This window comes from Lineus longissimus, chromosome 8 (assembly GCF_910592395.1).
Source record: "Lineus longissimus chromosome 8, tnLinLong1.2, whole genome shotgun sequence".
Classification (NCBI taxonomy): Eukaryota; Metazoa; Nemertea; class Pilidiophora; order Heteronemertea; family Lineidae; genus Lineus; species Lineus longissimus.
In genome coordinates this window covers 17,876,655-17,903,801 of record NC_088315.1, presented here as the reverse complement: position 1 = coordinate 17,903,801, position 27,147 = coordinate 17,876,655, and the positions used below count along the sequence as shown (strand labels likewise).

The window sequence follows — 27,147 nt, the reverse complement described above, 5'->3', positions numbered from 1 at the left end:
TTTTTGGTGTTAGTCTACAGCTTGAGACTAGCAATTAGGGATGATCGAAAAGCTGATGAAATTCAGAAGATTTTTGACGTTAGTCTACAGTTTGAGACTAGCAATTAGGGATGATTGAAAAGCTGATGAAATTCAAAAGATTTTTGGTAACTTCATCATATCTTCAATCAAAAGATGAATTTACACTGTTTGGTTTTTGTGCTGTACATGTTGAATGTACTAAACATGCTTTAAAATGTAAAACATGCAGAATACTGCACATGCGGAATGTATGCTGTACTGAATGTATGCATGCGAGGGCTAAGGGGACCTCTTGACTTCAGTATCAAAGTTTGTTAGCCTCCACCCAGATGTTACGATAATTCCGCGCAAGATATGAACGACCACCCTAAACACACTTTTTGGGATAGATCGCAAGCAATATTTTGGACTGGTGGGGACTGCAGTCTGGCACCCCCTGGTGCAACCTTGTGGTGTCCTGGTACCGGTGGTTCAGTCTATCACCCAGCAGACTGCAAATATTTTGGGATAGATCACAAGCAATATTTTGGACTGGTGGGGACTGCAGTCTGGCACCCCCTGGGGCAACCTGGTGGTTTCCAGATACCATTGGTTCAGTCTATCACCCAGCAGACTGCAAATATTTGGAAAGCCCTGGCTCTTGGAACGAATGGGAAGTGGGTGGGTGTACTTGGATGCATTTTATAACACTCCGAAGCAGAATGAGACGAAAAAACGAGGCAAAAGGATTTGAAGATTTCATTGAACATATAGGCCTACATGTACATTGCATCAGCTGCAGATTTTCTCTGGCAGTATATGAAGCGGAATGGTCCAATAAATCCCGCAAATATGTTCTGTTTACCATCTGTAGCTGATTACGTGTTTCCTCCCCGCCTATCTTTAGAATGGAATGGCGTTTGCTCGTTGTACCTTTGATTACCTGCTTCTACGCAAGGTATCAGCCACTCATGCAAATTTTCACTTGGTACACTGACTTAAATCATCTGTAGAAGAAACTGGTTTGTGAATCAGTCTGTTGCTTAAGGTACATAGGTCTACTCAAAACCTTGGCAGCTTTGGCCGAAATGCATCCGACACACGAAAAAGGCCAGAAAAAACTTGTGACAGCGCCAGCTTTGCAGTTGGCTTGGGGAAAGCATTTCTCACTCCAGAGGTCAAACCTTACCCAGCCCCTGCAAATCTTGGGACAGGGTCTAAGCCTAAGGCTCCTAGATCGAGTGGGCTGCTTCAATTTGAGTGCGCTGCTTTGAAGGGTCTTAACAAACCTACAAATAAAACTCCTGGTCAGACAAGTCAGGAGCCCTTGATGTGATCACCACCACTAACAGTAACAGTAACACGATTTAGTTACCATAAAATCAAATGAAATGTTTTCAAAACATTTTCAGGAGGAAAGGTGACTATAATCTGAAATACACTCTCCCAGACAAGATGAATTTGTTTGTATGACGATGGAGGAAGCTAGGCATGGGCTTACTTGTGAATAGAATTTATTTTGTTGCATTGCCTAGCCATTGCGGCTGTATGTACTTCTTAAGATATATACATGTACTCTGCCCATCTCCACATCTCTGCAGCATATACATGTACACATCATACAAATATTGATTCCGTTAGCGATTCATTCAGTCGGTTCCCACCTGATCTGGTGCAGCGTACTGTTTATGTGCACGCTCAGTCATAGCTATTTATAGACGGTAGACAGATAGACAGAGCATATTGATCTATCTGAACGAATTGAACTCTTTCCAATTGTCGCTATAGGGAGGAATTGAATTTTTATTGATGACATGGGTGGAGTTTCCCATCGTCATCATTGGGAGGTTGTTGTGATGCCACAGTGTGTCACTATCTCTGTGTCTGCCTACTTCTAATCTAGGGCAAGTCACTTTGCCTTGTATAGTTTGATATATCAAGTCATTGCCTTGATTGATGCGGAGATTTTGGGGCACCAAGCGGTACCCAGGGGGCACAAGGAAACTGCCAAGCTCCCTTGTGAGGTGAGGATACTACCCCCACCCTTTGGTGCAAAAAAATGTTCTTCTTCAAATTGTGTTTTTGCTTCAGACTTCCAAAATTCAGCCTCAGAATCTCTTATTAAGCTCTACATATAATAACTTGTAATCTATCCCTTGCAGTTAATTGTACTTTTAGTGTTGTTGTTCGCCTTTTGGACATAATTGCTCTACAGAGTGCTTCAGCTGTGGGCCAAGTTCAGGGAAGGCCCGCGATGAGGTATCCTTCAGTCAGATGTAGTCTCGGTCACTCACCTTGGAGGGGTGGGGGGGAGGGCTAGTCTGTTTTAATACTAGTTTCCCAAGAAAATGGAAAGGCCTTCACCTTTTCAAATCGCTCCTGGTAGTTCTATTCTATGCAGATATGTTAATTCTGGAAGTCTATGGTTTCATCAGGGAAAGGTTCTTGGCACCTGTTGCACATCTTTCAATGGTAAATAAAGCAAAGAAAAGAGAACTGTGCTGTCCTGTGACATGTGTGTTGGTATTCAGTTGATATCGACTGACCCCTGTTGCTTTAGTGAATTGCATTTCTTTAGGTGAGGAGGTCAATGCTGCATGTACTAAAATCCATGGCGTGTTGGGGGTAGGCCTAGGCCCAGATCATTGGCATTAATCTACCCTCGAACATGGCTGACCATTAAAACACTCATGAAACCAATTTGAAGTGGTACCATCCTGTTTGTAGTCATCAGGAGTAAAAAATTGATTTTGGGAATTGTGACGGATTTTCTAGGAAAATGTGCGTAATTCTTTGTGGGTAGGCCTATAAAGGATTGATTAATTGATAGAACCGGCATACAAATATTCATGTTTGTCACTTGTTTTATGTTTCATCAGCTGTTTTTAAGGAATAATGACCAATGCATTGTTTCAGTAGTGCATGTGTACATGAAGTAATTACAAATGTACACTTGCATGTTTTATGTGTATATTTGGTATAATGTATATCTCCTACCTCATATCTTTTCTTCTTTTATTTGGCGTATTGTTTATGATGATGACCGTCTATTATTTACTGTCGAGTCATTTGACATTCCTGATGCGGCAATGAATACGAAATTATCATCAGAGTCGATAATGATGCCACCTGATCATCACGGCCGCAACAAGCTTACAACAATTCTCCAGCTTGCCGAGGATCAGACAGGTCTTCCAGTTTGCTGAGCTGGCATGTCCTGGGAACAGAAATAATTTGGAACGTGTTTACAATCCCCGTTCACGGCCTAAATTCATCAATTGATGAAATAAGTGTCACTGTTCAATTGATTGATAGTTGAATGCGATCAAACTACATCATTTCTGATCAGGAATTATAAATTTTAACCAAAATTTATTCAAAAGTTGTAAAAGTGTGTTGTTGGAGTCTTTTAATGAATTATCGTTGTGTTCATCTGGCAAGGTTCTTCAAGCATGATTTGCATTAGCTGGAAAGAAAAATGCACTGCTTATTTGTCCTATGGATAGCAAACAAATTGGAAAACATGCATGGCCGTGGATTGATTTTGTGCGTGCACCACACTCACGGAGTAATCCGCCGGTTGATTTACCTCAAAATTGAGTGCATATGTCACCCGTCACAGCAAAACCAGGCGCATGTCGCACTGAGCTTGGCAGGTTGAGACGGACTGTTTTTTCATTTCACTGTTGTCTGCCTTTTGTGAAATATGAGCACATTAATTTCTTTCATTATCTCCTGGTGTCATTTAGGCTCATCTTCTGTGGGACATGTGCTTGGTTTTGCTGTGACGGGTCACATATGATGACATATCGTCCACATTACCAGATGGACACAGTTTATTTTGGAAAATTACCCAACGAGCACACATTTTGGCTGTTTTTCTTATGAGGAAGCCATTCTTCCAGGGTCACATAGCACTACCCAGGGCAGTCTGCTCAGTAAGTTGGAAGGCCTGATAAGATTCTCGGCAATCTGGGCAACTGATTCTCCAGGGTGAATGTTTCACTGCCAATAATTTGTCTGATTAGGAACGTTTAGTGTCAGTCATACGTTTGTTAGAGTTATGAAATCACTCTGGAGAAAAATCGGCAGATAATTTGTACGCATTGTGTTGATAGTGGAGTAGGTCATTGCAAAAATGAATGTATCAGTATGATTTGTAAAAAGCGTGGTGAGGTCAATAACAATTTTTAAAAGGGTACGTGTGTAGGGTACTCGGTGTTGTCCTCACCAAGATGAGGTCAACGGAAGTTAATCTCATAGTTGTCGTCACCGCCCTCATCAAATTTTGAGCCTGCCCAAAAACAGAGCTCATCACTTTTACTTATCTTTTTAATCAGTTGCAAAGACTGTTTCTGTGGATAGGGTCATAGCTACGATAAGTTAGTCAATTTCCTACCTGTCTTCGCTCAACAATTTCTTTGGACCGATGATAAGTTGGTGGTAAATGTTGTAGTGTAGAATAGGGTAACTGTAGCCCCGGTTTATTTGTAGCCCCTGCATTTTTTGATGCATGGGGATATCAATAAATATTGTAGGCAGGGGCCACAATTAAACCGGGGCTACAATTACACCATTCTTCCTTATATGTAATGTCTGCACTCGACAATTTCTTTAGACCAACGATAAGTTGGTGGTAAACTTTGTAGGATAGAATGGGGTAATTGTAGCCCCGGTTTATTTGTAGCCCTTGCATTATTTGATGCATCGGGATATCAATCAATATCATAGGCAGGGGCTACAATTACCCCATTCTACCTTATATGTAATGTCTGCACTCGACAATTTCTTTAGACCAACGATAAGTTGGTGGTAAACTTTGTACATGTCTGCGCTCAACAATTTCTTTTTGGACAAATTACAATGTATCTTGAGAAATCTGCTGATCGCTCTTACACATTGTTGGTCCCGTGGTAGTAGGTCGTTGCTAGACAATGTAATAAGTTCCAGAAAAACCATGTAATGATTACTAATTAGGCCGCCGTCAAGAGTGCAACAAACTCTGGGGAAAGGCATGAGGGTTCGTGCTGTAAAGTGCAGAGGACTTAGAAATATATGATACCGGGACAAAAGGATTGGAGCGAAATAATATTTCAACCCAAACGCATCTCTTTTTTGCGAGTCACAAAAATTTACTGAAATTATACTTTGTTTGGCAAATTAGGGCATTTTGTTTCAGGTTTTTCAGCCAAAAGTTATTTTCACACATCCTGGTTATTCGTGAAGAAATCCGCGCCAAAAAAGTGCCCACAGAAATTTGGCGGTTGCAGTCTTTGGTGCCTTGACTCATGTGTTGTCTTTTCTCTTTGCAGGGAGTGGGGCAAGCTTTGGAAGAATTCTTCAACAATTCCCCGAGAAAGATTGGGATGACTGTCCACATACGCAAGGCATAGAACTGGTGAGTTCATGCTGGCCAAATGTGACTCGTCACGACAAAACGAGACTGGTGTCGTACAGAAGATGAGCCTACCACACCAGGAGATAATGGAAGAAATTGGTTGTAGTCTCAGATTTCACAAAAGGCAGACAACAATGAAATAAACAACCAGTTGGTCTCGACCTGCCAAACTCAGACAGTCAGAGCGACATGCGTCTGGTTTTGCTGTGACTGGTCACAAATCACTACCCCAGTTTTAAAGGGTAACTCGTGTCCAATTTCACCATATAATGTTTTAGCTGTTTTTGACAAATGACTACGTCACTTTCTCATAAATCGGTAAGGTTTTCAAATCGAAATGCACATTTTCGAGAAATTGATGGTTTAATCCCGCCCAGACGGCTCGCTTCGATGCCGTTTTCGTTGATGACGTCACAACATGAACATTTTCGCTGTGCCGGTAGTTTACATTCAGCGATTTTATAATAAATCTAATCAAAAATGGAAAAAAGTTTGAGCTTTTTACATTTGTGCTCAACAATTAAAAACGGACGTATTTCCGCCAAGTTGTAAATCACGTCATAGTATCACTTTAAGGCTTACCAGAGGCATCACCATTTTGGCTAGAACTTGAAATTCTTAAGCCGTTAGAACTCGTTCAAATTGAAGTGAACGCAAATTTCAACAAGGACCATTTAAAAATAGCTCATGCATCAGAGGTTTTTTTGTGTCGCCATCAACACAATCTCACTTAATCCTCTGACATTTAGCTACTCGCAACAGAGTAAATGTCATATTTTCACCAATACTGAAATCGATGAGTTTATATTTATCCCGAGCAGTATTATATGATAATCCCCTGCTTATCTCTATCCAATGAACTGCACAATTGAAAACTAATGGCTGGAGTAGAGTGCGCCTGAACCGAATGAAGCAAATGAAATGTTACAACTTGGGGCTTATGAAAATCATCAATTTATATATCATCAATTATTATGAAAATATTGAGGGTGTTCATGGTGTTGCTATGGTACTAAAAAAAATGGATCTTTGATTTTTTTGTGCCTGAAATGCCTGATCTTGACACTAGAGGCGCTGATTTCGTTTCTTACAATGCCTCTACAGGGTGGCCCAGAAATGTTTTCCCTTGCACAATGGACACACAATAGAATTCTATCGTGCAAGGGAAAGCTTTCTGGGCCACCCTGTAGTACTAGTACAGTAGAACCTCTCTATTAAGGACACCCTCGGGACTGACAAGTGCTGTCCATAATAGAGAGGTGTCCTGATTAGAGAGGTCAAATTGAATAGAAACAACTAATTTGGGATCAAAACTAGTGTCCTTAATAGAGAGGCTGTCCTTGATAGAGAGGTGTCTTGATTAGAGAGGTCAAATAGAATAGAAACAACCAATTTGGGACCAAAACTAGTGTCCTTATTAGAAAGGTTGTCCTTAATAGAGAGGTGTCCACTAATAGAGGATCTACTGTACAACGTAGTATCATCTTAGGTAGCCGACATCCAAGATGGCGGCAATTGATCAATTCAAGTGTCTGATATTTTTTAATTTCGGCACTGTGGGAGTTTGGCGTACTAGAATATACCGTGCTGTACAGAAAATGCGACAAGGCACTGTCAATTTCAAGATTCAAGTTATCCGATATTTGCAAATCATCACTTTATGATAACACTTCCAAAGTTCCGGACTGGTTGCTAAAAAAATATAGGTCGACTTTTACACGCATGCAAGGTATGTCACAAGGGGTTCTTAACAACATTTTCAAATTGTCACAAAAAGAATTTTCAAAATTAAAAATGTTTCTAAAAAATGGGACCCAACATTCGATTTCCTTTAAAACTTGGACTGATAAATACTCATAAATATGGATAGGACAGCAAGATTTGAGTAGGACAGACTGAAAGATGGTGTTATTGGTGGTAGTGGGTGGGTGTGTGCGTGGGTGGGTGGTTCGGGGGTAATAGGGCAGGGCAGGATTGTAAAATAAATAAAAACAACTCTTGTATCATTGTATTGTTGTACCTGTATATGTATGTTCTGTTGTTAATAAAGAGTAAAATATAAAAAACAAAAAAAATTAAAAATGTTAGGGTAAAAAAGCTATACTTTTATCTGGAAGAGCTAGCGTCTTTGATATTTCTCCAGAGGGTCTACAAGTATGTTAAATAAAAGTTCCCATTTATCTTGTTTCAGTTCTGCCAGCCCGGAGGATGGGCCCTTTCAACCAAGCGGATGCAGCCAACTTACTTCGTGTCGGTCTTAACGGACATCGAGGCCGACCGCCATTACTGCGCCTGTCTCACTTTCAACGAACTGGTTGCCAGGACGCCGAAGAAACAAGATGAAGAAAGTGAAGATCCGAATGCGCCGGTTCAACACTCGTTGTTGTACGCACCAAAAACACTGGTGCTTATTTCACGATTGGATTATTTTGAAACATTTAGGGTAGGTACGATTATGAAATAAGTGATTTTGGTGTGGGAGACTTCTGTAGCGCGGAATCCAATGCAAGTTCATTACTCAAGGGACTTCAATCTATCACCCCACCTATCCTGACAAATTTTCCGGGGACGAATTTTCTAGATGACGAATTTTTAGGTGATGAATTTTCTAGGTGACGAATTTTCCTGGGGGACGAATTTTCCAGGGATGAATTTTTCTCGGGTACGAATTTTCTTGGGACGAATTTTCCCAGGGGATGAATTTTCCAGGGATGAATTTTCCTAGGGGGCGAATTTTCCTAGAGCCCCTGGTAATAGTCTAGTTCTTAACATGGTAATGTGCACGTCTGATGGCTCAGAAAAGATCAGAGACTTTCACTCATAATCCAATGTCTGTTGGGGCAGCACGCATGCACAATATCAAGACATCATCCGATATGTGGGGGCTGTTGGTGGCTTATCACGTCTTTGTTGACATGTGGGACGTTTTGAAATTGTGTGTGCGTACCACACATGCGAAATACTGACAAAGAACATTGGATTATGTGTGAAAGCTTTGACTTTGAGAGAGCTATCATAAGTGTACATTACAATATTTAGAGATAGATTATACTCCGTTTCAAGAAAAAAATGATTTTGCACAGAAAATGAAATATTTGAACCAAATATTCTATTTCATCTTAAACTTCAAAGTCTGAAGTATTGAAAAATACCAAGTTTGCAAGAATCAGAAAAAGCATGACTAAGGACAGGCCATGCGAAGTGAAATACTGATAACTTTTCCAAGCCGTTCTAGGTTTGTTCCTCGTACAGTGCCATTTTTAGCTCAGCTGAAAAGCTGAGCTATTCATATGAGTAAATGGTAGAATGAGTGTCCGTCTGTCTGTCTGTCTGTCTGTCTGTCTGTCTGTCTGTCTGTCTGTCTGTCTGTCCGTTAAACAGGCACGTTTCAAAACTATGGCGGATAGGCGATAGATTTTCCCTCTGAGGCGTTGAGACCCTTCAGGACTCCTGAATAGACCAAATGTGGGTCCGGCAGGATGAGCGGTTTGGCCACTAGGTGGCACCGAGCGAAATTTTCCAAAAACTTTTCCAGCAGCTGATTTCTCAGTTGGGGATCATGAATCAAATCTAATTTTATAGAGCAAAGCTTTCTCTTTCATTATCAATAGGCGTAGTTCATGAATTTCTCACCAGGTGGTGTTACTGGCGCAATTTAGTGAGCAACCCCCAAGAAGAGCATTTTAAATTTCGCGCGAGTTATCCCACGTCCAATCACACATGCAGCGAACGTCACGTCTCGAGTCTGCGCAGTTCAGACGTAAGGAGACCATGCTATGGAATAGATCGCGTTCTGTCAATTCAGAGGTAAGTTCTCATTAAATTCACAATTTCATAGGCGATAATATTTGGCTGGTTGTGTTATTGCATGTTGATGACATTAAGGAAGGCTTGGATTGTTTAATTGGATGTGATTAATTTGAAATAGTTCGTCGACGATCGTTGAAAAACGATCTGCGAAATGCAGCTTGGTTGGTCTGAGAAACGATGTCAAAGTCCGGCTTTAAATCATGGATTTCTCAACAAATAACTCTTGTCACATAGCAGAACTAATGTGAATAAACAAGACAATAATAAACATCGTTCTGATATCATCGGGTAAGGTTGCCAATGTACATAAACAGTGTAATTGAGGATCGACGCCAGCGATTTGAAATGTCAACAAACAATAAATGCGATATGATACACACTGACACTTGCACACTGTACATAGCACAATGCTTCAAACGGGGCCGATTCATCACTCTTATCACAATGTATTCCCAATCATATTAATGAACTTCCTTGATCATTCGGCCCTAGCGCCTTATCAGTTGTTGTTGGCCTTGTATTTGATATAAAACTTGGCTAGCTTACCTATTCTATCAAAATTAAAATGTTATCTCCTCATCATGTTTTGCAGGACAGGAATGATCTGCAGCTGCATTTGAACATATTTGGTGACCACATCTCAAAGATGACCAAGAGAGAGGATCGAGCTATGACTTTGCACATCCCATCGACTTCGGTGTTCACCAGTGCAATCATCAGAAGAGCCAGGCAATTCTAGTATTCAAGTATTTCATTCTGTAATACTTACCTCAAAATTTACTAAATAAAGAAAACCGCATGTGGCAGTTGGTTAAAAAAATCAAGTCTATCTGTTTAAAGTTTTTACTTGCTATCATTATTATCAACATTTCAATGGTGGCATTCTGCTAAGGTTTGTTAAGAGTTTCACTTGACTTAAGCAGGGTGTACACTAGTAAAATATTAGCAACATTTTACCAACATTTTACCAACATTTTTACAACAATTTTGCAACAAGCCCTTCAAGGCCCTGTGTTCACTAGCAACAAAATTGCAACAAATTAGCAACATTTTTACAACATGTTGGTAAATTGTTGCAAACTTTTTAGTGGGAACAAAGCGAAATAGGTATTTTGGAGGGAAAATGGATGATTCCAAGGAGAGAAGATGTGTTTTGAGTGCTTCTGCAGCAATTTTAGCTGTCATTGTTGAGAGACGGAAGAGGCGGCGAAATAACCAAAGAGAATATGGACCAGGCCCTGGATCAAAATGAGGGTGGATGATGGGGCATACCACTGCCTGTTAAGGCCGCGTATCCATAGGGTATGCCCTTGTGTAGTGTGGCGTTATGGCGTAACAGCCTTGTGACCTGGCACTATGCCCTGAGTCTCCATTGGATATTCCTTTTTGGTCATGGTAGGCCTTTGTAGTCCTCATTTCGCAGCGGTCAATCGCGTTTATCCGCACGCTGTCATTATTTCAGAAGACAATTTCTTATGAATATTGAAAATGAAAATACAAGTAACTTGTATTTTCACTTGCAACATCAAATTGACATGTACATGTATATAAAACCTGACTTAAGCAACAAATTACAGGTTCGTGCTTGTTATGATAATCATCAGTTTCGGGGTCCCAGAGTAGTTCCCGTTGATGAACCTCTTGAATTAATTTCGCCTCAGACATTGCTTCCGTGTTGTTCACTCGCAAAAGAATGGACATGTTCAATCCCAATATGGGCCTATATTCCCAATCCACAGTGCATATATGCCCGCAATGTGACACGGCATAACCTATGGGAACGATCAATAACACCAACGAAGGTTCATTGTCCGTGTGGCGCGCCAGGCGGTAAAAAGGGAATGTTGTGCAGGGCACGGAACAGCCTATGGATACGCAGCCTAAAGGAGTTGCGGCTGACTGACAAGCCGTCACACAAAAACTTCTAGAAAAGGTTTCATCACCCTAGGAAGCAAGACACTCACTTGAGAGTTGCTATACCTGCTTCTTGTTCAAGTCACATGAACTCCGGTAGATCACATGACGCAAATCCTATTTCTGATTGGCTGAAGAGTTTGCAACATTTTTACAACATGCAACAAAGAATTGCATTGCATTTAATTTGCAACAATTTTACAACATGTTGTAAGACGCGTTTTGCTCTGTACACACTACGCAACATTTTTGCAACATTTGTTGCAACTGGAAATGTAAAAATGTTGCTAATATTTTACTAGTGTACACAGGCCTTTAGGCAATAATAGAGTTGGGTAGAGCATTTTGTTAATGTTACCCTTTTAGTTAGGGAAACTGGTGCCTTCTGCATTAGGTGGACCCCACTTACTCATCTGTCAGACCGGCCTCACACGTCGGCATTAGAGTTTAAGGTCCAGTCTGCGAGATTTACCCATTTCTACCCAGCCAAAAGCGGGTGATTGGGCTAGTCTCTCCATGTGATTCAATTCGCATGGATTCTTGTGTCCCGGTGCTGAAAGGATCCCTCCACAAGGGCAGACTACATCCGGTGGCACTGAAGTATGGAAGAAAGACAGAAGACGACCAATTTGCGAAAAGGATCATCATCATCATCATCATGGTAACAGCTGAGGATGAATCATGTTGCTGTGTGTAGAATTGATGGTCCAATATAGGTTAGGTTATCTGTTTGCGCACACATTGCAAGGGTGGAGCTTGCTTGAAGTAGATTGCGCCAGTCTACCGTAATTCACTGTTACACATCCAGAAGCTAATATCCTTAGGCTTTGAGTCCTTAGTTTAGTAGAGTTTGACGAGTAATGTAATATATACGAACAACGCAGCAACAACTCAGCTGAGCGCCAGGCCCTTGGGCCTCTTGTTTAATGGAACTGGGTATAAATTCAATATTTGCTAAAAGAAACTGCAGTTAGATTGAGTTCATGTAGATGTAGTTCAGATTAAGAATTAAAGCGTGTCATGTTGTTTACAATTTTTCCTGTCGTCCGTCACATCCTGTATCTAAACTTGTCTAACCTCTTTTTGTACTTTTCAGAATTGTTTGGGATTAATCTACACAGTGTATATAGAGAATCTTCCGTATCAACTAGAAACGCTTATAGGAAATATTTTAGGATGTATACAAGTGCCACCCCCGGGTAAGGACAGTTGTTTTTCTGTAGAGCGTGATTTTGACGGGTAGACACATAAATCAGTTGCCGTCGCTACCATTTCCGCTACAGAGAGTCTGCTCGGTTGCCAAGCGGGAAGTTATGGTTATGGACAGAGAACTGCAGTAGAACTTCTCTATTAAGGACACCCTCCAGACTGACATGCTATCCTTAATAGAGGTGTCCTGATTAGAGAGGTCAAATTGAATGGAAACAACCAATTTGGGACCAAAATGAGTGTCCTTAGTAGAGAGGTGTCCGCTAAGGGAGGTGCAACTGTATATTAAAAACCTGGAAATATTCACGTGGTTTTTTCACGTTTAAAGATAATTGCTAAAATCCATTTCCGCGAAAATGAAAATCTAATTGGAATTACTGTAATACAGCGTTGTCGAAATGCTTAATCAGATGTATGCTGATGTTGCAATGTCACGAAACCACGAAATAAAGTGGCAGCAAATATTTCTTGATCTACAGTATTGACGATCAGTGAATCACCTTCAGCAGACAGAGGAATGGAATTGGATCAACTCCTCTTTGGGTGGAGCAAGGGCAGACTCTTAAATTCAGTTTGGCAGGGGGACCAAGTTAAATATTTGTTGATTGATTTTCCTCAAATTGTTTGGTGCCTCTACTGATTAATAATATCCAGATCTTCAGAACATCTGCAGATAAATTCAATGAAGTTGTGTGTTTTTTTACTGAAAATCAATGCCCCAAATGATAGGTTTCATCCTGCTAGACTTGCGTGATGGATATTGTGTGACCCTCTTATCAAAGTCCGTTTCCTCTTTCATTCAATGAAACATCAGCCTGACCCTTAACAGCCATCAAAGCAACTGCCTCTATTACTCCAACATCTCCAAAATCGCAGAATCCCTCGTGACTTTCCAGATCGATCTAACATTTTGATTTCATATCTTTAAGATCTTTTGAATACAGAGATACAATCTTTCAAATCTCATGTTGCAGGTGGTCCACAAGTGCGGTTTTCTATAGGTGCTGGAGACAGGCAAGCTCTGCAGCCTCCACTAAGCTCAAGCATTCCCTCTACTGGTACTTCAGTAGCACAGCTTTTTCTACAAATAGGTAAGTGAAACAACTCATTCAAGTCTTCTTTAAGCTGGCAGCAGACGGCAATCTTTTTCAGCTGGTAGCATACAGAGATCTTTTAATGCCGGAAGCAGACAGAAGTCTTTTCGAATCCTAATATCAATGTCATTTTAGTAGAAAAACTATTGTTTTGTTTTGTTTGTTTCGTATTGTCTCAGTCGAAATGGAGACGATGCCTTGAATTAAAACGCCTGGAGCAATTGCTTCGACTTTTAGATGCCAATTTTGGAAACAACGTAATTTAAGGACCTCTTGGAGACGATCGATCGTGCTTATATTCATCTTGGTGTGCGTTCAGCTTTAATTGTTATGCAAACAAATTTACAGTCTCTGAACTTGGCAGACGGAGGTCTAGGGTCGTTATGCCCCCCTCCCCCTCAGTTTAGTTTGGGTGTCCAGATTCTCTGGCCAGGTCAGTTTGGACTGGACATGGATGTGGCGTGAAGCTAGTATTCAAATCAAATAAAGTGGTTTACCAGTTCTGGGTACCAGTATAGGGTCATTCCCTTTGGGCTCTATACTGCAGCCAATACATTTCAAAAGGGTAGGGTATTAATCCAGAATGTCACCGGGGAATTTCACCCCTTGGCAAAAGTTGTTCCATCATCCGTTCATGTCAAATTTTAAAAAGAATTTTGAAAATTTTCTCGCTAATTTGGGGAATTGTGGTGCTCACACACTAACATTAAACGGTTTGTAAACCAGGCAATTGAAATACCTGTGAGCAGAGTCACTATTTTCTGCACAGACACTTCTCTGCTTTTCTTCTAACCATCTTCTCAGTTTTGCTTCATCTCAGGCACCGAGAGAACAGGTAAATGAACTCCTTTTACAAAACGAAAACAAAGTCTGACAGTCATTACAGGTGAATTCGTGGAATCTGGACCCCTGAGATGGTATCTATTTGCTCTTCAAAAAGTGCACATTCGTTTGGAAATCAGAAGCAAATCACCTTTGAGACTTTTTCGAATTTTTTCCCTGTCTTCTGCGTTGTCAATCTCAGATGGAAAGAATTTTGTCAGATGTCGATGACAGTCATTGGCTCAGTGTTACAGGGGCAAAGGTCGTTCTCCCAAATTCCTAACTTGTGGTGCTGATGGTGTTGAGGTCTTCAGTGGTCAGTTTGGAGGCGGAATATAATGACTTGCACTCTTCTGGTGAGGTTGTGATGTTGTTGTTATGATATCCAGGGTTGTTGCTCTTCTTGAAAAGTTTCAGAAGTTGTCTTGACAAGTGCAAAGTAGGTACCACGGTGGCATAGATGGACTCGAGAGGTTGTGGCTCTGAATCCCTTGAAGCCTCTTTGTTCCTTCCCTTTGGAGTTCGAAGGTTAAAAGTGAGCGCCTCGAAAGACTCTGACATGACAAAGCACTTTGAGCAAGGGACTGTCGGTGAACAAGCACTTTATACGAATCAATTCTAACATTAGACTCTTTACCAAGAGGTCTTTTCTCTGCATCCCTTCTGGATACCGAGTTCTTCCCTGTTAGAGTTCAAAGGTTTAAAAAAAAGGTGCTAAGTAGATGCTTTCTTTAAATCCCCCAAAAGACTCTGACATGACAAAGTGCTTGAGCAGGGATATGTCCGTGGGAGAGCAATTTAAAGAATCAAACTTAATTTTAGATTCTTTACCAAAACGTCGTTGCCCTGCATTCCTTTCTGAGGTACCGACTTCGTTTCCATTAGGGTTTGAAGGTTCTGTGAGCGCTTATTACTATCAGTAGCTGCTCCTAACCATCTTTCGGAAAACCCTGAGATGACGAAGCACTTTAACTAGGATCTGCCAAGGAAAAGCGTGGTTTGAGAAGAGTCATAATTTCAAGATCCATATGGACCATATATCCAGTGCTCTTTTTTTATGCCAATGATAGCATTCTGTGTATGGAGTGTTTATATAGATCAGGTTCAAGGGCAGGTGTGATATTAGCTGCAGATCAGAGGTAACTCGAGCCTGGAAGCTGTGGATAAACGTACTTTCACTACCTAACCTCTTGCTATGAACTTACAGAGCGGAGAGGGAACTTGCTTGTTATACTAGTACTGAAAGCATGTACAGGATCGTCCATGGCAGGGGAATATCTTCTGAGTAGAATCTTGACTCTGACTTGACTGGGAACTGCTGTAAACACCTCACAACTGGCCAGATTCATGGCTTCAAGAGTAAACACCCGTTTAAGAGTTTCCCGATTGGAGTGCCAAATCTACTTGGTTTGCCAAACTCCGCAAACAATATGATAGTGCTGTTACCATGTCACTACTCAGCCTGAGTTACTCCGAAGGTTGAACCGTCTCGGGAAGGTTTTTCATTTGAAGTGAATTTTAATATTTGATGTCATGTCGCTTTAAAGATGAAATCATTTTGTTACTGTCTCGAGTGCAGATTCAGGAGTCTTGCAGAGTGTGTTTTAGTGTATTTCCCGAAAATCGTGGTCAGTTTGAAAAGACAATGGCATGCATCTATTAATTTTTGCAGATGGTAGCTAAATATATTTCCACATAGGTCTCTCTCTGAAGCAAATGCCCCGTAAATCAGCATAATTCAAATATGTACTTCAATTCAAGTTGTCAGTGCACGTACTGAAATGCCCGATGCTATTCAAATAAAATAGGAATGTCGAAAAAATACATTTTTACAGTGACTAGACAATGCTACTGGTGATACACGTCTGTGGTAATTGTAAATTGCTCAATGAATGGGGAATGCCTTGATGAGAGTAATAAAGCATGTCAAATACAAGTGTTCATTCCAAATTTTTTTATGGACATCCCAAGAGTAATTACTATGGAAGCAACAACATTTGTGATGGAGGATGATTATGTATTTTCCAGAATTATCCGCACAAGAATTCTAATTCATAGAATGCTGGTACACTAGTGTATAACTGGTGGCAGAGCCTATTTTTAACGCTTTTCAGAGTCAGACTCAGAGTATGGTGTTTGTTGTTTGTTGTTCAAAAAAGTTTAGTCAGGTCACAGGGGACTGTGAATTTGCGGTACACAGGAAGAACCATGCTGTATGCGTAAAGTAATATCTGTATTGTACAATATCTATGCTGTTAGTTTAATCAGGTCACAGGGGACTGTGAATTTGCAGTACACAGGAAGAACCATGCTCTATGCATGGATGTAAAGTACTATCTATAGTGCACTAATGGTGTTTGTTGTTCAAAAATGTTTAATCAGGTCACAGGGGACCGTGAATTTGCAGTACACAGGAAGAACCATGCTCTATGCATGTAAAAAACTACATCTGTGGTGAACTATATCTATGGTGTTTTGGGTTCAAAAATGTTTAATCAGGTCACAGGGGACTGTGAATTTGCAGTGCACAGGAACAACCATGTTGTATGCATTAGTACTTCTAAAGTGTATTATATCTATGGTGTTTGTTATTCGAAAAAGTTTAATCAGGTCACAGGGGACTGTGAATTTGCAGTACACAGGAAGAACCATGCTCTATGCATATATGTAATTACTATCTATAGTGTACTAATCTATGGTGTTTTTTGTTCAAAAATGTTTAATCAGGTCACAGGGGACCGTGAATTTGCAGTACACAGGAAGAACCATGCTGTTTGCATGTAAAAAACTACATCTGTGGTGTACTATATCTATGGTGTTTTGGGTTCAAAAATGTTTAATCAGGTCACAGGGGACCGTGAATTTGCAGTACACAGGAAGTACAGTGCTGTGCTGCATATATAAAGTATGAGCACACTCAATTAGTACCAATGTAGTGTTTTCGCTGTGATGTATATTATTTTGTGACCGTGCAGCTGATTGGCTTGTTTGAGAGAACTGTTTTGCGTACTTATGTGCATAGAAAAATATGTCCTTGACCTTTCCACCATGGATATCTTATTTTCACTGTGAAATTTTCATAAAAATCACTTTTGAAAACCGGCCCAAATATCCATTTTTCTGCAGACTTTGGTCATTTAAAGACATATATGATTTATATTATCTTTAGTATCAAGCTGTGTCAAAGTCTGACAAAGATTGAAACATACTGTGATGTCAGTCAGGTGTCATTGAGAAAAAATCGCCGTAAAAATGTGTTTACTTTCTACTCAGCAAATAAAAATCTTCCAGAGGCAGTTTGTCACTTCAATGCAGGCATTCAGGGACAAATTCATTGGTTTGTTGTTCCTTGCCAACTTATAAAAAGCTGGCATACCGCCATAGATATATCCACACTCACATAAGATAAAGCCTGCTGCAGAAACCATCAATTTGCTTTCAAATTTGCTGATGATGTTTTGAGAATAAACATCATCAACTTCTGGGTCATCATATCGAATATCTGGGTCAACGATGATCACTTTTACCTTTGGTTTATATGACAGTGGAGAGGTTAGCACATTATGCTAAAAATAGCTTGAATTTATTTATAACTTTCATTCCAAGAAGTTTTCTTTCTTGGCAAGAAACGTCAATAATGATTTTGGCTCTTTTCTAAGTGGTGTGCTTTGTTACCGGATCTGCTTGCAAATAATATATTGACTCTCATATCCCACTCTATTTGTATTAAGTTTTGTAAAATTTTAGTGCACTCAAACTTCTTTTGGGACTTTGAATCAGTGGCGGGCCGAAGTTGAAGATTTTGTATTCGGTGATGCATACTTAGACTCTACCTAGGTTCTCATTCATGTGCATGTGTTTGCCACTGCTGTCTTGGCACCAGAGAAAACTTGCCATTTTTGGCAAATATGCACTGATTGAAACAATGTACAAGCTCTGACTTCTATACAATACAGGTTGAGGATAATTGGGTCCAGGACGTATCGCAGTAGGGGTCACAGTGTTGTGGCCTACTTCTTTGCTGCACCCCCCTGCCCCGGCTCCCTGTGAACCAGGGGTGCCAAAAACTATTCTGCAAAGCAACGCCACATGCAACAGCATTGCACGAAATCACTTCTGTGATGAGTTGCATCCTCAAGATGCAAAGCCTCTCCTGCCGGCTCCTGTGTAATAACACAACTTGTTTTATACCTTCACCTGATTGTTGAGAAAGCAGCTTTCATCCTGCCTCCTAAATCTACGTTAGTCATCGAAATTAACCCACCAGTTTCTGCACCTTCTTTCTACAAATTAAAGCACAGAAAAAGGTAAACAGGCCTGAGTGTTAAATGAGCGTTGTGTACTCAGGTGTCTGTTAAAGGTTTCAAATCTGTACCAACTAGCAGCTGGTGGTGATAGCCTCTTCTTCTTCGCCAGAGTTCGCTCTGCACTTGGAGGTGTAAGTCTCCAGGGAGTATTCCTCCTCCAAGGCGGGATGAGCATTGGTATGTGCCACTACAGTTTGGCACCATTTGGGTTTATTTGCTTAGTGACTCCGAGTTTGGCCAGAGGCAGAGTCCACGGAAGCTGCTCATGTTTCTTACTTGGTGGGGTCTTTTGCTCGCACTGGAAAAACCAAACCCATCAACCCAAATGTGGTGAAATGACAGTCCAACGTCCAATTGAAACGGTCTTCGATCGATGAAACCAGAGTACGTGAACAAATAATACTATTAGATCTTTCATGTTCTTGTTAGCCTTGATCTAGATCATGTTTACCTCTATAACTGTGCTAATCAGAGTTGGAAAGGTGGCAGGGGTTTTTTGCAGATAATTTGCAATGTCGGCCACTTGATTCTTTTTTAGTTGCAGGCGGTCCGTCTGCTGTTGAAAAAGTGATGTACGCATTGGCTTGTGTTGGGAATTTCTTTTTTGGGTCTTTTGATTGCTGACTTAAGGTTTTTCCCGGGTCTTTTGATTGCTGACTGAAGGTTTTTCCCGGGTCTTTTGATTGCTGACTGAAGGTTTTTCCCAGGTCTTTTGATTGCTTACTGAAAGTTTTTCCCGGGTCTTTTGATTGCTGACTAAAGGTTTTTCCCAGGTCTTTTGATTGCTTACTTTAAGTTTTATGTGTAGCCCTTTGGGTCTTGGATTTAGAGGGTCATTTTGCCACAGCATGAGGACATTTTGTGGATTTAGGTGAGCTTCTGCTGTGGAAGAAATTGGATGCTGGTTTCAGCCACAGTTTAGAGGCTGTATTGGCTTTCTTATGCGTGAATCATGGTTGTTGCAGCTCTCCATTACAAGCCGCAACTTTCTATGATTTCTCCAGCATGTCTGCCCTTGACCACGGAATGACCCGCCAGCCTAGGTAATCTACAATCTAGGTAAATGTATGAAACATTTCATTTGAAGGTGTTGGGTAGTATTCCTTGTGGCAGACCAAGTTTCCATGTTGCAACTTGCTACATTAGCGTGATGGTCGGACATTCCGGAATCCGGTTGGTTGTAGCAGACGGCTTGAGTAAATAAGTGGTGCTAACTTCAGAGTTAGGTAAATGCGCAAAGTTTACTTTACCTGAGTTGGCAAGCGGCCAGTCTGAAGAGGCCATCTCGAAAATCGTTTCGTAGCGTTATCTGCAAGAACTTTTCTCTTTGGTGGGCCAATATTTTGGTCTACAGGGTGGCCCAGAATTATCTTCCCTCACACAATAGGATTCTAGACACCTTTCCAGAAATGGGGCGCTGAGTGTCCGAAATAGTGATGTCATAAGGGGAAACTAGGCCTTATGGTGGAGGGACAAAGGAGATAGTCATGGTTGACCAACACACTTGAATGCCTTTAATGACGGACAAGGGGGAAAAAGTTAGTTCCAATGCAAGCCACCAATTTCGGGAAGCATGTATATTGTATCCATTGTGAGGGAAGATAATTCTGGGCCACCCTGTGGTGCGTCATTCGTGAGCTCTGACGGTTGAAATCACAATCTCATGACGTCATGACGTCATGTACAGGCGTTTCTTCATTGCCATGAACGACATCATAGAAGGCTGTAGCTGAACAAATGATGTCTTGGAACGTGCCTTAGCATAATTGTTTATTTTCATGTTGTCAAATTTAATCAAGTCTGTGCTGTAAAGTGCGCAAGATTAATGAGATTCATTTGTTCGATAACATGTAGAAATTTGAGTTTTTCAAACTTCTAGAAAAGAATAACATTATTTAAGTCTAATACATGTATATCTATATAGGCCTACCATATTTTGAGAGAAAAAAATTGGAACACTTCCTTCACTAGAGAATGTGGGAATAGATAAAGAATTTATTTCCGTTCCAAGATGATACTTCTGGTGCTTTCACCTTCAGGAATGTCCGCCACGTATAATGCAGTTCATCAGACCAATGCCATCTTTTGAGATGGCCCCATCGTGGCAAGGGGCCAACCCTAAAACCAGAAGCTGGGGCTTTAGGCATTGATGCTCTGGAATCTGTAGCATTTGGTTAAGCGTTTTTAGTTGAGTTCAGTTGGATCTAGTCATAAATATAAGGCCTGACTAATGCGATTATTTGCCTTTTATGTGTCAGATTTGATGATGTAAAAATTAAAGTCCGCTGTCCAATTGCCCAAGTTGCCGAACATCTCATCAAGCTTATCTTGGTTTCTGGGCTAAGGGGTGTCAATCCCCTTGGACAGCTTGCTGGTCCATCGCAGGTTTTAACTTCCCAAGCAAGCTACAAACAAGAGATTTATGTCACATGGGATCTTGATCCCAGGTTGCTGCAATAAGAATTGCTCGTTTGCGCCTAGGAGCTTTAAGTATAGGATAAGAAACTGGAAGTGAATTCTATGTAGCCTTTCTTCGTGATTTGCATTCCATAGTTTATACACTATAAAGGTACAACATGTATAGTACATCTCCAGCATGTAATCCAAGATTGAGTCGGCGAAACAGCTGAAATTTGTTACTAACCAGTTTAGTATTAACTTATGGCAATTGCTCAAGGAAAATACTGGAAATTCTGGTTCAAACAGTTCAAGCAATTATGAAGAAAGAGTGGTTGAATTTTTTGAGTCGGCCTACTGGGTAAATTGAGAACTAGAGATTTGGCGTACTAAGTCCTAGCGGCGGTGCCAGCTTTTTTACCGCACGGTAAAAAACGTTTTTGACAGACTTCACTATAAAGAAAGTTGCGTGGGTCTTTTCTTACACAGTCCCCGTCACAATTGACATGCCCGCTGCATTGCGAAGCTGCGCACAACCATTGCTGTAATGCTGGGTAGGCTGTGAAACTGCTTGCACACTGGTTGCCTGTATGTCACGGTGCAAAAGTTTTAAGTATCACCCCTCTGAGCTCCTCTGAAGCATTTGTTTGCCTAAAAACCCTCAAGTATGCTCTCAAATGCCATTTTTACGTAATGAACTAAAATGAATGTGTTTCGGCATTAAAGGGCAGTTTCCCTGACACGAAACGATATGTGCCCAAAATGAGCCAAAACACCCATTTTTAGTGAAAAAATGGATGACCAGACTTGTGCAATTGAGAGACCCATTTTGAAAGGCTTTATTCAAGTCCTGTGCTGCTAAATGACCATTTTGACCCTCAATGTATTGACATTGCTCAGCTTTACAAACACCGTGGGTCAATACCTTGACTAAAAGTACAGCTTGCATTTGTATGCAATCTATTCAAAATGAAGTTGATAGGCTATTACAGTAGAACCTCTCTATTAAGGACACCCTCAGGACTGACAAGTGCTGTCCTTAATAGAGAGGTGTCCTGATTAGAGAGGTCAAATTGAATGGAAATAACCAATTTGGGACCAAAACTAGTGTCTTTAATACAGAGTTTGTCCTTATTAGAGAGGTGTCCGCTAAGAGAGGTTCTACTGTACTCATAAACAGCATCACTGTTCACACAATGGCAACAAGTTAGCGTGATGCTACTGACCATGCTATTGCTCGATCAGCTGTCTGATATCTCGGGCAACTGTAGCATTTTTGTGTCTCATTCAAAAACCACTTTATACTTTGCATTGAAACGTACGCAGTTCCAGAGAAGATAAAGCATGTGAAGTTGTTTTTGAATCCAGTTGATATTAGCAGTGCAGTCATGGTTTCCGCCAGTATTAAGTTTGAGGGGAGCAACAAAAAAAAAAATTTTTTTCTGAAAAAAATTTTTTTCTAAAATTTGTTTTTCTTAAAAAGGGTATATGACCCCTCCTGAGACGCTTTTTGGACCTAAAACCGCTACAATTGGCTCCCAAATGCTCTTATTTTACCTATCAAATCATGAAAATTACTCATTTGACAGTAAATTGGAAATATTTTAGGGGGGATGAATCCCCCACATCCCCCACCCCCCCCTCTGGCGGAAACCCTGGCAGTGGTGATGGAAAGTGAGGTCTGCGTGATCAAAAAACGGGCTCACCATATGCTACTTTATTTACCGTTTACAGATAGTGTACATTGCATACGGCAGAATCAGCTCAAATTTGGGTGAGGTGCACGTAAAGTGAGGCTTGCAATATACAGAAAAAAGACACGTATTTCTTTAGTAGTTTGGGCGGAAGCTTCAGAGGCAATAGCGCTGGAACTTAAGTATGCTAATTGACTGACTCCAAAATAAAAACAGATTCATTGCCAGTGATAATTTTTCCAAGAAAGAGCACAGGAAAAAAATTCTGAGTTAACCTGTCTGCCCCATGTTCTCATTGTTTTGACAGACAAATGCTGACGACATTCGATCCATAATCATAATCGTGTCATAAAACATAATATTACGAAGCAGGTTAAAAATGAGGTGAATTGGTTATTCTCGTGGTAAGGTGGCTTGTGAGTAGTCAGAGGTGTTGGAAGTCTAGTAGTTAACGATCGATCGTTTTTCATTACATTAGCGTAAAGTGCTCCGGGGTAAAAACAATGCACGTCAAATCGATATCTGATTCGGAAAAGTGTCCAACCTAGATTTATTCGGCGGAATGGCACGTCCATGCTTCTCAAAAGTGCAACCAACCTCTTTATGATAGGCAATAATTAGCTCAATTGACGTATTACGGCTATTAATCTTTGACATTGATTTTTTAGCATCGGGATCCTTGGAAAATTTGGCTCATTTGCAAAGAAATCGCCCGATTTTTGGCAAAGACTATTGCAGATATGAAATACGAAAAGATGTGATAGACCCCTTGTAAAAAGTCTCATTGGTTTTGCATACAGAAGCGGAAAAAATTTATCATTTTGCAAAAAAACTTGACGGGGCGGTATTTCTGTTGGCCGAAACACCATTAAAGACTTTTTAAAACCGAAAATTAACCTTTATTTCTAAGAGTGAGGACTGCTCGTCATACTGGGATATTTGCTATACAAACCACATGCTGGGAGCCTGGATGTCATCAGATAACCATCAAATTTTTCTGAGTTCGTCTCCCTCTCATGTTCCTTCATCATGTTCATATGTAATTTAAATTATGACAAAATTATGTGAAATGTACAAAAGGAACTTTGAATTGGATCACCCAGGGTTGGCCACATAAGTAGGTCGCTTCTCTTGATATTCAAGAAGTTTTGCCAGTGTGCAACATAAGGTAGGGTGGTCAGCAATTTAAGGTAGGCTGGTCAAAAAGAAACCCTTTACAAAATTCAAAGGCAAGGTAGGGTGGCTGCTTCCAAGGTTGGGTGGTAAGCTGCCTAGGCGCCCCATGGTAGTGGTGTCAGAGGATACCTTGGTCAACTATTTTAGACCCGGTTTTTAGACTGTTTTAGGGAGGGGGGGTGTCTCCAGGCCCACACGCAATGGGGGAGGGGGTACTCGGCAGACGACCATTTCTTTTCATCTCAGATGACCCCCTACCCACTCCAACACTCGGTTATATTGGTACCTAGTTCAGCTACCCTGAAGGACCTAGGCTCTCGGTCTGTGGGACACTCTGACAAAATGGCCTTGTAGAGAACACTGATCACCAGCTGTGCTTCAACTTGTCAACCTACAATTCCTAGAACAGGCCTATGCTGCTTTGTTGTTGACCATCACTTGCTTTATGTACTGTCAGTCATTCGGTGTGTTCAGCTGGTTCTGCTACAGCCTTTGATTGAACAAGCCATGGATATAATCAATTTAGCAATTGAGTGCAGGGCCCCCTGCTGTCCGAGCAGTTTTCAATTAATACTGTTCTTATAAATTCTAGTTTAGTACTGAACCAAATGAAGAGAAATTACAAAAACATTAAGTGATCTGCATGCTAGAAAGAAATTGTGAACTTTCACTCGTTAAGGGTTGACCACAGGCACCACCATTTTGGCAGTAAAGTGAATGTCAATTTCAAGGGTGGGAGTCAGTTCTCTGGAAAACAAAGAACTGACTCTCAACCATGAAATCAACATTCACTTTGTTTTACAAGACTTCTGTTGCTTTAGAATTTCGAGGTCCAGTCAAATTCGTGGTGCCTATGATCAACCCTTTAATCTGGTGATCGCTCTTCTTGAAAGAGACAAAGCATGAAATCGAGTAAAAATTACCAATTTCTGATATATCATGCCCATTGAGATGAACTTTTTCAGCACTTTCATTAGTTTCAGGACATCCGAAAGTATTCTACGTGGATGAATGTGCTTACGTCATGATCACTGAGTGGGAATCAAAGTTTTGTTCTTCTGTTGTCTCTGAAGAGCAATCACTTCTTTCTTCTTCACGTTTGCGAGCCAGTCTGTTGATAAATTCAGTTGTTCATCAACATTGACCAGCCAACTGCTATCGACCATGAGTACCCTAATCCACCTGGTTCTATCGCCTCCAGGGACTAGACTACTACGCTGCATTCCTGCTTTGATTACAGTCAGATGCGGCCAGAATCGGGTTGTAAATTTGCTCAGCAATCAATGGATGATTAATCTGTTCTAAATACTGACCATAATGTGCTTGTAATGAGGTTTGATGCACTGACCTTTGTGGTTCAATAGTAGGATGCCTCATCATAAATCTCATGATTAGAAGAGAGCTTGGGTTGGTTCATTGGATTTGCAGTCCTGGTGGGGCCCCTCTAAGAAGATCCTGAACTAGGCGGTGAGGTTCATAGGTATGGGAACCCTGCTGTGGACGTTTTGGGATGGTCTGTATAGAGGCTTGGTGCACAGACCTTTTAGGTTCAATAGTAGGATGCCTCATCATAAATCTCATGATTAGAAGGGAGCGTGGGTTGGTTCATTGGATTTGCAGTCATGGTAGGGCCCCTCTAAGAGGACCCCGAACTAGGTGGTGACGTTCATAGGTATGGGAACCCTGCTGTGGACGTTTTGGGATGGTCTGTGTAGAGGATTGGTGCACTGACCTTTGAGGTTCAATAATGTGATGCCTCACCATAAATCTCATGATTAGAAGAGAGCTTGGGTTGGTTCATTGGATTTGCAGTCATGGTAGGGCCCCTCTAAGAAGATCCTGAACTAGGTGGTGAGGTTCGTAGGTATGGGAATCCTGCTGTGGACGTGTTGGGACTGCTTGTAAAGTGGCTTGATGTACTGATGTTTGAGGTTCAATAGTAGGATGCCTCACCATCAATCTCGTGATTAGACAAGAGCTTGGGTTGGTTCATTGCATTTGCAGTCATGGTAGGGCCCCTCTAAGAGGACCCCGAACTAGGTGGTGACGTTCATAGGTATGGGAACCCTGCTGTGGACGTTTTGGGATGGTCTGTGTAGAGGATTGGTGCACTGACCTTTGAGGTTCAATAATGTGATGCCTCACCATAAATCTCATGATTAGAAGAGAGCTTGGGTTGGTTCATTGGATTTGCAGTCATGGTGGGGCCCCTCTAAGAGGACCCCAAACTTGGTGGTGAGGGTCATAGGTATGGGGACCCTGCTGTGGATGTGTTGGGACTGCTTTTAAAGTGGCTTGATGTACTGACATTTGAGATTCAATAGTAGGATGCCTCACCATCAATCTCATGATTAGAAGAGACCTTGGGTTGGTTCGGGGCTTTTGCTCTCCTGTTAGGGCCCCTCTAACAAGGCCACTCCTGGAATGAAGAGACTAGGGGGTGAGCTATGGTCGAGAAAGGGAAGATTAAGATAGGCAGAGAGGCTTGAAGCACTGACATTTGAGCTTCAATAGTAGAATGCCTCACCATCAATCTCATGATTAGAGGAGAGCTTGGGTTGGTTGATTGCATTTGCAGTCCTGGTGGGGCCCCCTCTAAAAAGGCCCCATCTGCATCGAGGAAACTAGATGGTGATAAACAGGAAATCTCATCGGTCATGGAACTGACCTTAGAAAATCACTTTGCTTGATCGAAAATTGTCAGGGCAATCCAGTCATCAAATTTCTAAACTGTTAATAGCCCTTGTGATGAGGTCATCCATTGAGTGTGATCTGGATATGTCCGAAAATGGTTAATGGTAATTCGTACACTTTTCTGAGGCTGATGTTGGGGTGCACCAATTGGATGGGTCAATTGGTTTTGATTGTACACACTTCCACGATATCAGACAAAGGGATGACATACATTAATCATCGTTTCACACACAAAGCACATCAGTAAAAGTTGAAAAAATTGTTGTTGTTTTTTCCGTGAACTATACCGCAGAAAACTTTTTGTTTAACCTTTTTGTCCTATGTGCATAGGGTCTTGATTTTTAGCCACCACACAAGAGCTGGACCCTGTCGACACCGGTTGACTTTAACAGGCATTTACTGCCTAGGTTTGAATATCAGAGTTTACCTTCTCCTAGACTGCTTGCCTATCAGGGCTGAGCAATTTCCAATAAATCGTTTTTGCTGAAAAGCTGCAGAAAATGATAAAATTCCCTCGCAGGTGATTTAATCTAAAAACGAGCTGTTCTAAGGATGGATGCATCTCCGCTGATCAATTAATGATGTACTTATTGAACTGAAATCAATTTATCCATTGGTTCTGGTCCGTTAGG

The 27,147-nt window shown here is 41.1% G+C and overlaps 1 protein-coding gene across 20 annotated transcripts in view; it reads left to right on the top strand.

Moving 5' to 3' along the window:
- The window catches only part of LOC135492237 (myotubularin-related protein 13-like), a 101,904-nt gene that overhangs the window by 4,191 nt on the left and 70,566 nt on the right, over positions 1-27,147 (top strand). For all 20 annotated transcript variants that reach the window (XM_064778570.1, XM_064778564.1, XM_064778550.1 and 17 more), the window contains exons 2-5: positions 5,313-5,398; positions 7,590-7,841; positions 12,219-12,321; positions 13,306-13,422. In XM_064778570.1, the coding sequence (XP_064634640.1) occupies positions 5,313-5,398; positions 7,590-7,841; positions 12,219-12,321; positions 13,306-13,422 (558 nt within the window). The remainder of the gene's footprint in view (positions 1-5,312; positions 5,399-7,589; positions 7,842-12,218; positions 12,322-13,305; positions 13,423-27,147) is intronic.